At 37.3% G+C, this 16,878-nt stretch overlaps 2 protein-coding genes across 4 annotated transcripts in view; one reads left to right on the forward strand and one right to left on the reverse strand.

Annotated features, from left to right (window-relative positions):
- LOC310732306 (uncharacterized protein) overlaps positions 1-16,878 on the reverse strand; it is a 1,052,581-nt gene that overhangs the window by 405,006 nt on the left and 630,697 nt on the right. The gene's annotated exons all lie outside the window — the stretch shown is intronic.
- slco3a1a (solute carrier organic anion transporter family member 3A1a) overlaps positions 278-16,878 on the forward strand; it is a 69,280-nt gene continuing 52,679 nt past the window's right edge. The window contains exon 1 of one of the 2 annotated variants that reach the window (XM_083552668.1): positions 278-829. In XM_083552668.1, the coding sequence (XP_083408794.1) occupies positions 707-829 (123 nt within the window). In that variant the 5' untranslated portion in view covers positions 278-706. The remainder of the gene's footprint in view (positions 830-16,878) is intronic. The other variant, XM_083552667.1, reaches the window with a different exon arrangement.

Consider the following 16,878-nt stretch of genomic DNA (forward strand, 5'->3'; position numbering starts at 1 on the left):
GCCTGGTTGCCCGAAATCGGACGCTCGACCACACCCCTGCCACGTCATGCCACTTAAATTCACAGAAGTATAAACTGTAAAGAATAAAAAATATATAATATTTGAGAACGTAAACACATATTCGCTTATTTGTAAGTGGAAATTGAAATTGAAATTGAAAGTTTGGGAACATTGTATAATTTCTAGCTTATATTGCAGTTGTGTGACAAAAGAAAATCCGGGAGAATTATTTATGTACAGAGCTATTACGGATTTCATGTTGCGTATATGACCAACACAAAATTAAGGATTCGCTTGCTAAGACAACTCGATAGCCCCGAGTCGTATAAAAGATTCGTTCAAAATGAACGAATCGTTCATGAACGACCACTCACTACTAGTGGCGTACGTATGACAGTAAAAGCAGTAGAAGCAGAGCTGCACTGAATGCAAACGCGCACAGCGGATTGTCATTGGGAGCCCTGGCCATTTTAGATTAATCGAAGCGGCTACATGACAAAACAAAATGCAACTAGATGAGTCCGGCTCTGTGTCTTCAAATACCTGGATCTGCGCGAGCAGTCACGCAGCTGAATACTCACGCTCATCAATTTAAGCCGAAAAACGACGCAAAGGGTGGCGTATAGAGGGACGTGCCTGGCGTCTTTGGTTGATCCGTGTGGTTTCTAAGTCACGTATTTAAGCTCAGGGCAGGCAAAGTACTAAAATGGGCTCTCATTACACGCAGCGAGAGGACATGGATAAAACGTCATGTTTTTCAAACATCAAAATATTCTTAGTGTCGGAATGTGCGCTAATGCTGGCGCAGGGGACTGTCGGCGCGTACTTGGTGAGCCATCTTTCCTTTTTTACTTATGTTTCCGGTGGCAGAGGCCCGGAAACGTACGCACACGAGTAAATTTGTTACTGGGTTAACGTAATTTGAAATTATGACTAAAAGGCCTGTGTGTGTGTGTGTGTGTGTGTGTGTGTGTGTGTGTGTGTGTGTGTGTGAGAGAGAGAGAGATAACGAATATAGTTTTTGCCTAAAGTGTTTATTTTTTTGCTGCATAAACAGCAGCCATGAAATGAAAGAGATTTATTTGGTCGGAATACATTGCAAAAAATATTGTAGGCTACATGTGTACAAAGCAACAGATTTTTATGCCTAAAATAAAATTAAGGCTCGCACTTCTGCTTGTTTTGTATCTTACAGACACTTTCGCTAGGTAATATTAGTAATATTTTAACGAGTTTAACGATAAAATTGCTAACCAGACTATGAGCAAACATATTAAGTAAAAACAAGCCACAGTGGATAATGAGATGCGATGCCCGTATATGGTCACATGTAAAAGCATTGGAACGGCAAGGACAATTTCTTTGTATGTTTTGAATGTCTGCTCTTGGTTTGGGCTCTGCGTTTTGCATGGGAAAGCTGTATTTATTGTAAAAAAAAAAAAAGCCAAACCCAACATGATGACCAAAGAGCTGTCTATGTGGAAAGAGCACAGTTTTAAAGTTAGGAAAAGGGGGAGTCTATTAGATATAGCCAGTACAATCATTTGGAATGTCCCGATAAAAAGAAACCCCTGGTTTACTAACATGTAACAATGTACTAAAAACAGGTATTAAACAATTTGGCCAAGAAAAGCAACAGCAGTTGTGCGAACAGTGAAGAAAAACATTTAAGCAAGTCAGTGAGAACTAAAAATGCAGACAGAGAAGAAGCTAAGGTATCACCGAACACTAAGAGATGAAATACAAAGGCTATGTCACAAGATTTAGAAGGCAGGATTGTAATTCACAAATAAATATACAGATAAGGTTTTGAAATGTTTGAAGCTAAGCCTCTACTAAATAAATTGAAATACAGTGGTACCCCGCTTATCGACCTTAATCCGTTCCTTAAAACCGCTTGAAATGCGAAAGGTCGAAGAGCGAATGTAATTAACCCATAAGAAATAATGAAAAACCAATTAATCTGTTCCCGACCTCCACCGATACCCATTTATTAACAATTTTTGCCCTGTTTTTAGCAGTATTAATACTAAATAATACTGCTAAAAACAGGGCAAAAAATTTTTATTAATTATTTTATGTATTATTTAGTAATAATACATAAAATAATACAGGTACATAAATAATACTGTATATAATACAGTAAAAAGTATCAATTAAAAACATTACAAAAGTAACAAAAAAAAAAAGATTGTACTGTACTTACTGTTAGAGATAATTTATTTCATTCAATTTATTCAATTGATATTTGTTGTACTTAGGCAGAAGGCTATTTATGCCACTGCATAGTGAGAGTGTTGGTCATTGAAATTCCAAGAGTTCCTAAAGCTTGGAGAAATGTAGGCTGTATTTTGTGGTCTTCCAAATGTTTGTTATGAAGGTGCTGCTTTATAGTTAGTCTGAGGTTAGTCAGTATATTCATGTGTTTTTCCTAGCCAACATTCTGCTATTCCAATCCTAGTAAAACTTAAAACTTTCCCCTGAATGTGCTGAATGCCATTTTAACTGCTGAGAGATATGGTTATTAGAAGGAAATAAAGTATTTCTTTGAGTAGGAAATGTATATACTTAATTATATTTTATATAATGACACTTGTATATAGTGTGTAATGTTTGTTACACATTTTGCCCAATGTAACACATTTTGCCCAATCTTTATAGGGTACTACTAAACTATATATTTCTTCCTCCGAAAGGCACTGCATGATATATATAAAAAACCGTGACGTCACTATGCTCCTCACTTCCATTTTAACTGCACCTTCTGAATTTGCATTTACTTGATAATAGGCACCAACAACAGTCTGATATGGACATAACCATTGACCTTTGCAAGCTGCTATTGACTGCTTCCGTAGGCTTTGAAGAAAACATGTTTGGCTATTATATGGAATCATCTAAGTTTGAGTTTCATCAAACTTCCAAGTTAAGGTTTACACTTAGAATTCACCTAGTGCTTTCAGAGTGATTTAATACAGTCGGATACCAAACAGCATCCAAGGCTATTGTAGGATTTTGATTCAAGTAAAACATAAGGCAATGGTACCAAATACTACCAAAGTGTATGTACATTTTTGACCCGCTGAGAATTTAATATAGTAAATAAAAGCTGAAACACTGTAAATTAGCTATTACAGTCTACCCTTCACATTCACAGGTGTATTATTTATGGATTTGATGGCGAATGGTGAATATGCCATCAGTATTTAAATGGGAATTTTATTTCCGATTTTAAGCAAGTCATAAATACATCAGATATAGGTCTAGTTAATATTTTGGCCATTTACTACCATACAATATGCACAAATTTTATTATAAATCTATTATAAAAAAGTAAAATACAGTAGCTGTGCTACATTAATACTTTTACTGCTATGTAAATACTCAACATGTATTTCATCACATACTATATGTGTATTTTTCCTCTGTCTGTTACCCTACATTGTTGGTACTTTATGAAATACTGTTGTAGTATGGTGTATTGGTTTTATATTTTTTGTGTCTTAATGGCTGGGACCAAGAGATATTTGCAAATTTAATAATTTTCACATAATGAGGATTAAACAGTGTTTGCTTACCGTGCTGATGTTTCACCTTCATCTATGACACTAATGTGTTTTCTTTTGTCCACCATTCTTTTCTCGACCATTTTCAAGCAGCTGTGTTATAGACAGACCAACTAATCGATAAGGGAATTTGTTGACAACAAATTTCATTATAAATATTATCGATTAGTTGTTGCAGCCCTATTCCAATGTATGTACAACTGTACAAAGTTATAGACAGTGTATATAGATATGATATAAGGATAATCTAGAATATAGCACGGATAGAGAGATATGAGGATTAACTACGATGTTAGGGGTGTAATGGTATGCGACTTGTAACAAAACGTTTTGGTACAGGGCTTTTGGTTTGATGCACGTGTACCGAATGCAATCCTTTTTACCCGTGGAACATAGTTAAAAATCTGAGTCTTTCCCTCACAAACGTATTAAGTAGCAGACCACAAGTTTGTTAAGTCTTTGCCTCACACTTTGAATGCAGTGTCACTGTTTTATTATTATTTTTTATTGTTAAACTTGAAAGCATACACAACATTGTCAGGGGTATAAAAATAAATCACTGCCACTTCCTGCCATTTGCTCACAGATCTTTCAGAATTTTATTATTTCAACATAAAATTTAATAAAAAACTATTCCCTATAAGTTTTTTTGCCGTTTGCTTCAAGAATTTCTCTTGAAATGATAATATTCTGACAATTCCAAATACTGAAGGAGTGAATGAATAAAGGATGGAAGGAACAGTTAAGTAGAGCATATCTTTAGAAAATTTTATATTAAATGTAAAACACACACTGTTTACATCTGTGAGGCACATTATAATAAAAAGTGTATTGCATTCATTTGATTTATTCTATTATATTTGTATATATTAAATTTTTATAAAATATTATTTTATATATTATTTAACCAAGCAGGCATTTTTATTAACAATTGTTTTTAAATTGTAAATTGTTGTTCAAAAAAGTAATTATAATAAACTGCGTCAACAAACAAATAAAAAAGCAAATTCACAGTACCGAACCATGAATTTTGTGTACCATTACAAACCTATGGGATATTCAATGAATTTAATATAGGATAATTGTATAGAAAGATTGAATACAATAATAAGAATACAGTAATGAAACTATGGATTTGGGTTAATCAGAAAATTGGACTGAACTTGCGTCTTACGGAAACTTTGCTCAATTGCTACACTCCAAACAGCACAATAGATTAAAAGAGAACTTTGTAAAAGCTGACAAAAGGAAGAGGCATTTGCATCCATGTAAACAAAGTTTGACATACAGATGCTGTCATTACTGAAAGACATTGCTCTGCTTATATAGAATACCTCATTATTAAGTGTCCACTACATCTGCCCTCTTTCAACCCAACTACCTGCATGTCTTCCCTCACCACATCCATAAACCTTCTCCTTGATCTTCCTATTTTTCTCCTTCCTGGTGCCTTCATCCTAAGCATTCTTCTACCGATATACCCCATGTCCCTCCTCTGCACATGTCCAAACCATCTCAATCTCGCCTCCCTCACCTTGTCTCCAAAACGTCTTACATGCGCTGTCTCTCTAATAAACTAATTCCTAATCCTGTCCATCCTCATCACTCAAAAACGAAAACATTAACATCTTCAGCTCTGCTACCTCCAGCTCCACCTCCTGTCTTTAACTTAATGCCACTGTTTCTAAGCCATACAACATCACAGGTTTCACCACAGTCCTATAAACTTTTCCTTTTACTCTCACAGATACTCTTCTATCACAAATCACTCCTGCTATCACTCTTTTCCACCCACTCCACCCTGCCTGCACTCTTTTCTTTACTTCTCTAACACACTCTCCATTACTTTGCACTGTTGACCCCAGGTACCTGAACTCCTCCACCTTCACAACCTCTTCTCCCTGCAACTGCACCACTCTACTGCCCCTCCTCTCATTCACAAGTACTCTGTCTTACTCCTACTTACTTTCATTCCCCTTCTCTCCAGAGCGTACCTCCACCTCTCCAGGCTCATCTCCACCTGCTCCCTACTCTACCCTACTCACCACAAATCACAATATCATCCGCAAACATCATAGTCCACGGAGACTCCTGTCTGACCTCGTCCGTCACCCTGTCTATTACCACTGCAAACAGGAAAGGGCTCAGAACCGATCCTTGATGCAGTTCAACCTCCACCTTGAACCAGTCTGTCGTTCCTACTGCACACTTCACTGCTGTCACACTGTCCTTTTACATGTCCTGCACCACCCTCACATACTTCTCTGAAACACCTGACTTCCTCATACAATACCACAACTCCTCTCTTGGCACCCTGTCGTACGCTTTCTCTAAATCCACAAACACACAATGCAACTCCTTCTGACCTATCTATACTACTACTATCCTCAACATTCTCAAAGCAAATAATGCGTCTGTGGTGCTCTTCTTTGGCATAAAACCATACTGTTGCTCACAGATGGTCACCTCTTCTCTCAGCCTGGCTTCCACTACTCTTTCCCATGACTTCATAGTGTGACTGGTCAACCTAATTCCCCTGTAGTTACTGCAGGTCTCCACATCCCCCTTTTTCTTAAAGATCAGTACCAGCACACTCTTTCTCCATTCCTCAGACATCCTCTCACCTTCCAAAATCTTGTTGAACTATCTTGTTAAAAACTCCACTGCATCTCACCTAAACATCTCCATGCTTCTACCGGTATGTAATCTGGTCCTACCGACTTTCCAAGATTTGGCCACTACCGTCAAACACTTGAATAACTTTCCTAATTAGAAGTCGTGAATGAACTCTGATGTCCATCTCCTGCTGAAGGCAAGAGATGGTGCTTTTAAATCAGGCTATGCAGAGGCCGACAACAGAGCCAGGGCCAACCTGAAAATGGGTATTAGGATAGCCAAACATTCACACAAATGATGCATTGAAGAGCACTTCAGCAACAACTTCTTCCCATGTGGAAAGCATCCAGATGCATATTGAAAGACAGCCAGACTATTAGCTACCACAAACTGGCCTACCACCGAACAGGTCTACAGAGGATGTTCTATAAGATGTGCAATAAGAGCCTGTTTATTTAATCACTTTGGTTCTGCATTCAGCTGTCATCCCAACTAAACTGATCACTAATCTCAGGGTATCTGCAAATTTAAAGTACATATCTTGTACTGTAATTCTAACTATATCTCATAATCCTCTATCTATATGGTGACCTACCCACATCTTGTGCAAAATTATTTTCTATTATTTTTCTTCACCTGTAGAGTGTGTATGTATACAGTGGTGTGAGAAAGTGTTTGCCCCCTTCTTGATTTCTTATATTTTGCATGTTTGTCACACTTTAATGTTTTAGATCATCAAACTAATTTAAATATTATTAAAAGATAACACAAGTGAACACAATATGCAGTTTTTAAATGAAGGTTATTATTATTGAGGGGAAACAAAATCCAAAACTACATGGCCCTGTGAGAAAAAGTATATACACAATTGTACAGACATCACATTTCAGCAACCATTTTAGTATATCTTCTAAAGGGACAATACTATAAAACATTTTTTCTATCATTTTATTTTAGTAGTCAATGTGCAGCTTGTATACTAGTAAAATATACTGTGATCTGAAAAGTATTCAGTATTAACTTGCAGCTAATATTTTTAAAACTGCTGGCAACAAAGGTGAGTGGATTTTAGACACATTGTGCTTATGCCTTTCTGATGAAGCTGAAGGTGAAGATGATGGAGTGCCCAAGTATGTCTTCAGACCTGAACCCTATTGAGCACCTGTGGCGCATCCTCAAGCAGCAGGTGAAGTGCCGTGTGTCTAACATCCAGGAGCTCTGTGATGTCATAGTGAAGGATAATGCCAGAAACAACCTGTACAAATCTATGCTCAGGAGGAATAAGGCAATGCTACTTTGTTTAATGTGTGCCTCATTCAAGGTCAGTAGTTCTATTGATTAGCTTTATAAGTAAGTTCCGTTTCCAAAGTCTATAAGTTTCTTTTCTGGCCAGTGCAGGTGCAAGGCCTGCCATATGCCACACATGCTGATTATAAAAAAGAAAGTAGATGAAAAGGTTTTGTTAACATTAGATCAATTTGAAGATAACAGTGGCAGATGATGTGCATGTTGCAAAAAACAAGATGCAGTAACCATTGACAAATAAGAAATAGAGGTGTTACCTAGACACAAAGAAAAATATTATAAAAAGGCTGTGCTTTTGCTGTAACTTTGGACACTTCCATGAAACGGTCTGACTTTGTTTCTGCGGGAATCAAGCCTGAAGCTTTAACATCACAATTCTGGATTCTGTACTTGTTTCTGATTGGAGTTTTTGTCTTGTTTGTTCTTGTTTCCATTAGCAACGAAATAATTAACACAGTTTATTACTATTAACATTTATGAATATCAACAGTTTACATTTGAAAAACAATTAAATTGCCTGCTTGGTTAAATAATATAAAATAATATTTTATAAAAATGAAATATATAAAAATAGAATCAATCCAATTAACGCAATACACTTATTATATTGATTAAATTGAATAACCAATTAAATTGGCACATAGTAAATTGATTAAATAAAATTAAATAAATGGAAAAATTTAATTACATAGTTTACATTTGTTAGATCCAATTTGGGTAATAAAGATGTGTATGTGTTGTGTGTGTGTGTGTGTGTGTGTGTGTGTGTGTGTAAGTGTTCTACATATAATATATATTTCATTTACTCCCTCAAAATGTGGAATAGTCATGATTGTCTTGAAGCTGGACATAAAATGCTAAAAATTCCATATTACTAGGCTGTTGTAAAAATGGAAGTGGCAGCAATTTCACGCATACGCAAAACAAAATCAAAGTTTTACAAATCATATTTCCAGTATTCAGTGTATAGCCATAGTGACTCTAATTTCTTTTTTATATCCCTGGCATTGTTGTGTATATTTTCATATTTTTTTTTTTTTTGTATATAGTTTTATTATAAGAAGAAAAAAAAAAAACTGAGACTGTTATTAATAACAATAATAATAAATTTTATTTATGGGTGCCTTACACTGACACTCTGACACTCAAGGACAGATTACATACAATAAAAACACAATTAATAACAATTTAAAATAATGAAACAATATACAAGCAATCAGACTTAGGTATACAATGTTAAAGATGTGCCTGCCTGAAAAGATGCGTTTTCAAACAAGGTTTTAAGTAATTTGCTGCTAATATCTAGAGGAAGTATTGATCCTTGTAGCTAAAAGCTTGAGATCCTGTAGATCCCAAACGCATTAGTGAAAGAACTAAGGACAATGAGGACAAAAATCTAAAAGTTCAAGAAGGAGTAAGAAGTTAAAATTAGGTCAGATATATATAAGGAGCCAGGGTATGGTCCCCTGGTGGTCTAGTGGTTAAGATGCAGCGCTCCCACCGCTGCGACCCGGGTTCGATTCCCGGTCAGGGAACCATCCCCAGCCACTCTTAGTGCCGGTCCCAAGCCCGGATAAATTGGGGAGGGTTGCGTTAGGAAGGGCATCCAGCGTAAAACATGTGCCAAATCAAACGTGCGGAGGATCCGCTGTGGCGACCCCTAACGGGAGAAGCCGAAAGAAAGTTTTATATAAGGAGCCAGGGTATATAATGCCTTATAAACAAAAAGCAGGATTTTTAATTCAATACTCTGTTTCACAGGAAGCCAGTGAAGCTGTGTAGGAGGTCTAGTGATTACTCTTGCAGCTGATTTCTGCACCAACTGTAACTTTTTTTATGGGGAGACCAAAAAAGAGCATTGCAATAGTCCAAGCGTGAAGTGACAAGAACCGTAATAGCGTGAAAATGATAGCAGTGCTTCTCATTGAGAGGACTGGGTAAAGGCGATTTAAATTACAGATTTGATAGTAAGCCATCCAGGGATCTTGTAATATGTGCTTGAAAAGATAGGGCATTGTTGAGGATAACACCCAATCTCTCAACCTGTGTTAAACGAACAAATGTAGAACCATACTGTAGATACACACAGAGAAACCACTGGTCTTTGCTAGATTATTATTTTTATTATTATTTAAGAACTAAGCTTCAACTTCAGACAAAAAGTTGGAAAAAGAAGATGGAGGAAGGCCAAAAGTACTTTTTTAGGACAGATCAAGCTGGTTGTCATTGACAAAACAATGAAATTGAATACCATTTCCAAAAGATACTTCTAAGTGGCGATAAAGAAATGATAGTATATTTACAGAAGAGTAAATTTCCAAGAATTGCCCTGTGGGCACCTGCAGTGATGCATAAAAATGTATATTTGAACTGGCCTAACTGAACAAATTGGGTGCGACCAGAAAGATACGATGTAAACCAAGCTAAAGAAGTATCTGCAATTCCAATGGACTGCAATCTATCTAATAAAATTAATGCAAGGTATTGTCAAAACTAAGTTTAAGTCCTGAGGCAACCGCTACGAGATGATCATTAGAGATTTTGACAAGGGCAGTCTCAGTACTATGGTGAGTGCGGTAACCTAATTGGAATTGTTTGTGCAAGTTATTTACTAATAGGTCATTGTGTACCTGAGCCGAAACTACCATTTCTGAAATGTTTATATTAAAATGGCAGATTGAAATATGAAACAATTTTATTGAGTTATTTCGATTGGTGGCTGGTTTCTTAAGGATTGTAGTATTAATGTAGTTTTAAAGAATTTGGGAACAATGCTAGAGGTAAGAGAAAAATTTATGATTTTAGCAATGAAAGGCAAAAGATCTGACAGACAGACTTTAATTAATTGAGTTGAAAGAGGGTCTAACTCACAGTTGATTTAGATCTGAAGCAGTAGCTGTAGGAAGTTTAAAAATAGAGAGTAGAATTAAGTTAGTGTGTAAGAGTAAAGGAAAGGGATGCTCCTGGAACGTCTGAGACCAAAAGAGAATGATGAATATTTTCAATATTTTTGCAGTAAAATAAGTGAGAAAAGCATCTCATTATTCAACTGAGTGCAGATTTATAGGTAGAGAATCAGAAGACTTTAAAATAGAGGTTGACCGATATGTTTATTTTGAATCTGCCTTATGGCGATTTAGAATTCAGAGCAGCCAATGGTGAAATTATTAATGATTAAATTCATTTTTATTTGTATAGCGCTTTTATAAATGAACATTGTCTCAAAGCAGCTTTACACAGATAATGTGGTGATTAAAAGTGAATGTCTTTTATAAGTAAGTTTGTCCCTGATGAACAAGCCGGTGGCGACTGTGGCAAGGAAAAACTCCCCGAGATGGCATAAGGAAGAAACCTTGAGAGGAACCAGACTCAAGAGGGAACCCATCCTCATCTGGGTTGCACCGAATGTCTATTTTTAGCAGATATACGATGTTGCAGGGTACAGTGATGTTTAAAAGCGAAAAGTAGTCCTGAGTCAGTGTAGGAGACTGTTGACATTAACTACAGTCCAATCCATCCTCAAAGCGCCTGTTCTTACTCCGGAATTTCATGGAACCACCCAAGGTGTTGATGAGAAACCGTCCCAAGCTGCACAGAGTGGCCTCCAGTCGAAGAGAACACTATCCAGAGGCAGGCCTGGACGAAGTGGGGAGATCCACGTAGGGGAGAGGGGCAGGAACCTCTGGAGCGTCAGGAGCATGTTTAACTCGACAGAGAGAGAGAGAGAAGAGAAGGATATGGATTATTAAGTGTCCTTATTGTTACCGTATTTTTCTGACTATAAGCCCCTACTTTTTTCCCATGTTTTAAACCCCGCGGCTTAAACAACGAAGCGGCTAATTTATGGATTTTTCCTGGGTTTTTCCCGGTTTCACAAACTTCAAGCCAAAAAACTGAGCGACATAACATTAGACCAATGAAATTTCCAAACGGAAATGAAAAAACGCACTTCAACTGTATTCTGCATTGGGAGAAAAAACTTCCACCGCTGGTGATTTTTAAATGCATGACGATGCCAAAAGAAAAACTCTCAATAGAAATAGTTGTGAAAGGAAGAAGGAAGACAGTGAACAATGACTTTGTTGGTAGGTTACTGTTTAGATACAAGCCGTTGTAACGCGTTGAGTCTGGGTCAAGGGATAGCTCGCTAACTCCAGTTGTAACAGAAATCATATAAGCACAGACAGGTTTCCAAAACTCGTGCTTTTTTATTTTTCTTGGCAACAGCGTTACGGGTTAGTAAAAAAAAAACTTAGAAATGAGCATCAGAAAATAATAGACATATTCCTCGGTCTTGCACACATCCAGTAATACCGGAAAAAATGTGGCGGCAGGCTATTCCCAAAATGCCGCTCTGCTCTTAAAGAGCCACAACATATTTCACCCGTTACACCGTGTAACAGACACTGTCTTTCGTTAAAGCCTGTGTAAAGTTCATTAGTTTCAGTGTAGACGGTGCGGCTTATAGACAGGTGCGGCTTATTTACGTTCAAAATAAAAATATTTGTAAAATTCAGTGGGTGCGGCTTATAGTCCGGAAATTACGGTATATGAAAGTTAATGTCACTGTGCAGGACTCCGGCAAGACTCGCTATGGCAGCATAACTACAAAGGAGAACCAGAAGGTAACACAGACATGAGGGATCTCTGGGATAAGAGACGACCCACCACACCACCGTCACCGAACCTGAGTGAACGTGTGAATGTGAAGGGACGACAGCATACAAATATCCCAGTTCACCAAACACTCTATATCCATGTTCCATCCAGATTTGCTGAAATATACAAACTGTGTATCATCAGCATAGCAATGGAAGCGAATACCATGTTTATGTATAATTTTACCAAGAGGCAGCATATATAAAGAGAAAAGCAGTGGGCCTAAGACAGATCCTTGAGGAACACCAAACTTTACCTCAGAGAGTGTGGAGAACTCACCATTTACATCAACAAACTGATAGCGATCAGTCAAATAAGACCTGAGCCAAGAGAGAGCTGTTCCCTTTATTCCAACAGCGTTCTCAAGTCTAGCAAGCAGTATAGTATGATCAATGGTGTCAAAAGCTGCACTAAGGTCGAGCATAAACAAGTAAAGAGACAAAACCCTGATCAGAGGCCAATAACAGGTTATTTACCACCTTAACTAGCGCCGTCTCTGTGCTATGATGAGGCTGAAATCCTGACTGATACATTTAAAAATTTTTATTCATAAGTAGATGTGAGCATAACTGCTGTGCTACAACCTTTTCTAAAATTTTGGATATAAAGTGGAGATTTGATATTGGTGTGTAGTTGGACAGCTGACATGGGTCATGGTCAGGTTTCTTAATTAAGGGTTGGATAACTGCCAGTTTGAAGGATTTAGGTACATAACCAGTGCTAGTGGAAGAGTTTATTATTTTTAAAACGGGTTCAATTAGCTCTGGAATTATCTGTTTGAGGAAACTTGTAGGCAAGGGATCGAGAATGCAGGTTGATGATTTTGATGAGGAAATTAATGAAATTAAACCTAATTAAAACTAATGTTTTCTCCCTGATCATTTTGGTCTTAAGGGGAGCTACATCATCTAGAGTATAAAGTAACGTTGATTCTAGGTATTCAGTGGCCCAGTCAAGCTCTGCGGGGTCAGACGGAGATCTATTTAATATCGTAATTTCTGGAAGATTATTGATAAAACGCGCTGCTGTAGCTGACGTGAAAGTACGCTTAACACTATAACGCGGTGAGGTAGAAATGCAATGACTGAGGCAGATTTTAAAAGAGATTAGACAATGGTCTGAAATAGCTTCAGACTGTGGAATTATTACTAAGTTTTTTTATTTTTAATCCAAATGTTAACAACAAATCAAGAGTGTGTCCACCACTATGAGTGGGTCCTATAACATTCTGATTAATTCCAACTAAATCTAGAATTGACACAACTGCTGCTAGTAAGGAGTCTTCCTGATTATTATGAATATTAAAGCCACCAATAATTAATGCTTTGTCTAAAGAAGTAGCTAAATTTGTGATGAAATCTGCAAATTCTATGAGAAAATCAGAGTAGGGCCCTGGGGGTCTCTAAATAATAATTAGTGGAATTGACTGACTGGACCTGCTTTTGGACACTGAATGTTTTATGTTGGTGTAAAGAACTTTTAAATGTTTTACATTTGTGTTTAGTCTTTTGTGTGACGCTTAGATTATTATTATAAATAGCTGCGACTCCACCTTCTCTGCCATTTAGACGGGGTTGGTGTATGTAACTATACCCAGGAGGACTTGCTTCAGTTAATGCTACATATTCATTCGGTTTAATCCACGTTTCTGTCAAACACATTATTTTAAACTCCTGGTCGGTAATAATTTCGTTTATAGTAAATGCTTTTGACGTGAGAGATTTAATATTCAGCAATCCTATCTTTAGATCAGAGGTGCTGGCTGTGCGTTCAGTCCTATTTAATTTAATGGTAATCAGGTTACTAAAACAGACTTTTTTGAGAATTCCTATATTTTGGTTTCGTTCGGGGGACAGACACAGTCTCAATTTGGTGGATCCTGAGTGACGACTCTGTGCAGCTAGCAGACGGTCGGTTTAGCCTGTCTGTCTTCTCCCCGGCCTTGGCTCTAGACAGTCACTTGTTAACTAGTGCTGTTCTGAGAATATGACCTATACTACAAGAAATGAGAGCAGCACCTTCCCGAGTGGGATGGATACTGTCCCGCCCTAACAGGCAAGCCTTCCCCTTAAAAATGCTCCAATTATTAATGAAGCTCACATTGTATTTGGAGCACCACTCGGACATCCAGCAGTTCAGCGACCATAACCTGCTGTAGGCTACATCGCCACGTCGCATTGGGATGGTGCCAGAGCATGTTACTGCATCAGACATTGCCTTTGCTAATTTACACACCTCTATAATATTACTCTTGGTAACCTCTGACTGTCGAAGGCGTATATCATTAGCTCCTGTGTGAACAAGTAGGCTGACCTGCTATGTCCGGTGCCCTGGCTCCTGGTATACACATAACCTGTGCTGCTGGTGCCCCTAAAGGTCTAGCTAATTTCACGTGCCTCAGAATGGAGTCTCCTAAAACCAGAGCTCTTTCAGGTTTCTCAGCGGATGCTTCACTGAGGAGAGCAAACCTGTTGGACACATGGAACGAAGAGGAATGGTGCTCCAGTGGTTGAGCCTTAGCGTTAGCTTTGGCTTTGCGAGTATGCCGCCGAGCCGTTACCCATTCGCCCCGCTGCGAGGGCTCTAATGCCGGAGACGGGGGAATGCTAACTCCACCTAGGGCATCCAGACTTTTCATTGCAGAACCTGGACTGCTCTCGCACTCACTACTTTTCTCTAGACTCTGGATTCGCTTCTCTAATGCTAAGATCTTCTCCGTCAAAGAGCAAACTAGCTTACACTTCTCACAAATTAAATTACGAAGAAAGACTGACTAAACATATCGCACTTCACACACTTAATGAACTGGATGTTCGCCATAGCAGAGAAATTACGTACCTTAATGTGGTTACTGTAGTGTGTGTTCGTAGTTCTGGTGGGAATTCACTGCTTTCGAACCCTCAAACAGGGAAAAGAAATCGCTCTTCCGAAAGCAAAAATGGATGGAATGGAGCCAACGGAAAGTAAAGGATGCAGGAAATCAAAATGATATTTTTGATATTTTAAAGCGATGAGAGAGAGAAAAAAACGAACTTTAAAAAATTTTAACCGCTGATACAAACAAAATTCCCGGCAAACAATTCAACAACAGGAAACAGGAACTGATGATGGTGATTTTTGTTTGGCTGATATGTTTGGTCGATTTTCTTCTTTTCTTCGGATACAGTTGGCAGGAGGAAAAAAGTGTGTGTCCCAAGTCATTCAAGGCTAGGAATCATTTTATATTAAACACAACAAAGAAAACTAACCTGCAAGTTATGCAAAGCTAAGCTTGTGTTGAATGGAATGCAATGTAATGCACGAGCACATGAAAAGATAACACACTGGTGTCACAGATGGAGGTAAAAACATTAGCAAAAACTGTATCCGCATCATATGAAAATAGTATAGCTTAATTTAGTGCTATTGTGTAAACTTTGTTTGCTAACTTCGGGAAAGTCGCACCAGATCTGTTCTGTCTACATATTTTAGATAATTATATCTTCATAACTGAACAAAATGTATGTGTATTTTTTTTATACAGAAATGAACAAAATTATATTATATATATTACATATACCGTATTATATATTATATCGATTATATATACTTTTTTTAAGCATGGCTGTCAACTTGCCATCTACGATTATTATTGAAAACAATACAAATGCTGATTTATACAAATTGCATCACCTTGCATACTCAAATTGTTTTTTATTATTATTTTTTTTTTTACAGAAAAAAACAACCCAGCATTAGTGAATTGTTCAAAGGAGAAATCCCCCATGCACTCGTTAACAAGCAGCCACTATAAGGTTTATAGTATAAGGTTTAAATAAACGTGAAATGTGGCTTTTGCATTTTTTTTAAGTACACTTTTATGCATAAATACCCTGAATTAGTTTTTTTATATTTATAATAAGCAAAACATTTCATATATATATTTTTTTATCTGATTAATTCATTAATTGAAACAAAATAATCGTCCAGAAAATCAATTATCAAAATAATTGTTGGTTGCAGCCCTTTTAAATAATCTTTAATAAGGAGAGTAATAAGTCCATCGATAAATGTCAAATATGTAGATTTTTTTCATCTTCTGGAATGAGAAGCCACAATATTAATCAAGCTTATAGAGCACTAAACAAGCTTTAAAGGAAACATACAAAAATTTGCAGAAAATGTTAGGTCAGATGCTGGGAATTTCATTATTGTCATATACAGTATTGTTCGAAATAATAGCAGTACAATGTGACTAACCAGAATAATCCAGGTTTTTAGTATATTTTTTATTGCTACGTGGCAAACAAGTTACCAGTAGGTGCAGTAGATTCTCAGAAAACAAACAAGACCCAGCATTCATGATATGCACACTCGTAAGGCTGTGCAATCGGGCAATTAGTTGAAAGGGGTGTGTTCAAAAAAATAGCAGTGTGGCATTCAATCACTGAGGTCATCAATTTTGTGAAAAAACAGGTGTGAATCAGGTGGCCCCTATTTAAGGATGAGGCCAGCACTTGTTGAACATGCATTTGAAAGCCTGAGGAAAATGGGTCGTTCAAGACATTGTTCAGAAGAACAGCGTACTTTGATTAAAAAGTTGATTAGAGAGGGAAAAACCTATAAAGAGGTGCAAAAAATTATAGGCAGTTCAGCTAAAATTATCTCCAATGCCTTTAAATGGAGAGCAAAACCAGAGAGACGTGGAAGAAAACAGAAGACCACCATCAAAATGGATGGAAGAATAACCAGA

The sequence above is a fragment of the Silurus aristotelis genome (assembly GCF_946808225.1).
Source record: "Silurus aristotelis genome assembly, chromosome: 10".
Classification (NCBI taxonomy): domain Eukaryota; kingdom Metazoa; phylum Chordata; class Actinopteri; order Siluriformes; family Siluridae; genus Silurus; species Silurus aristotelis.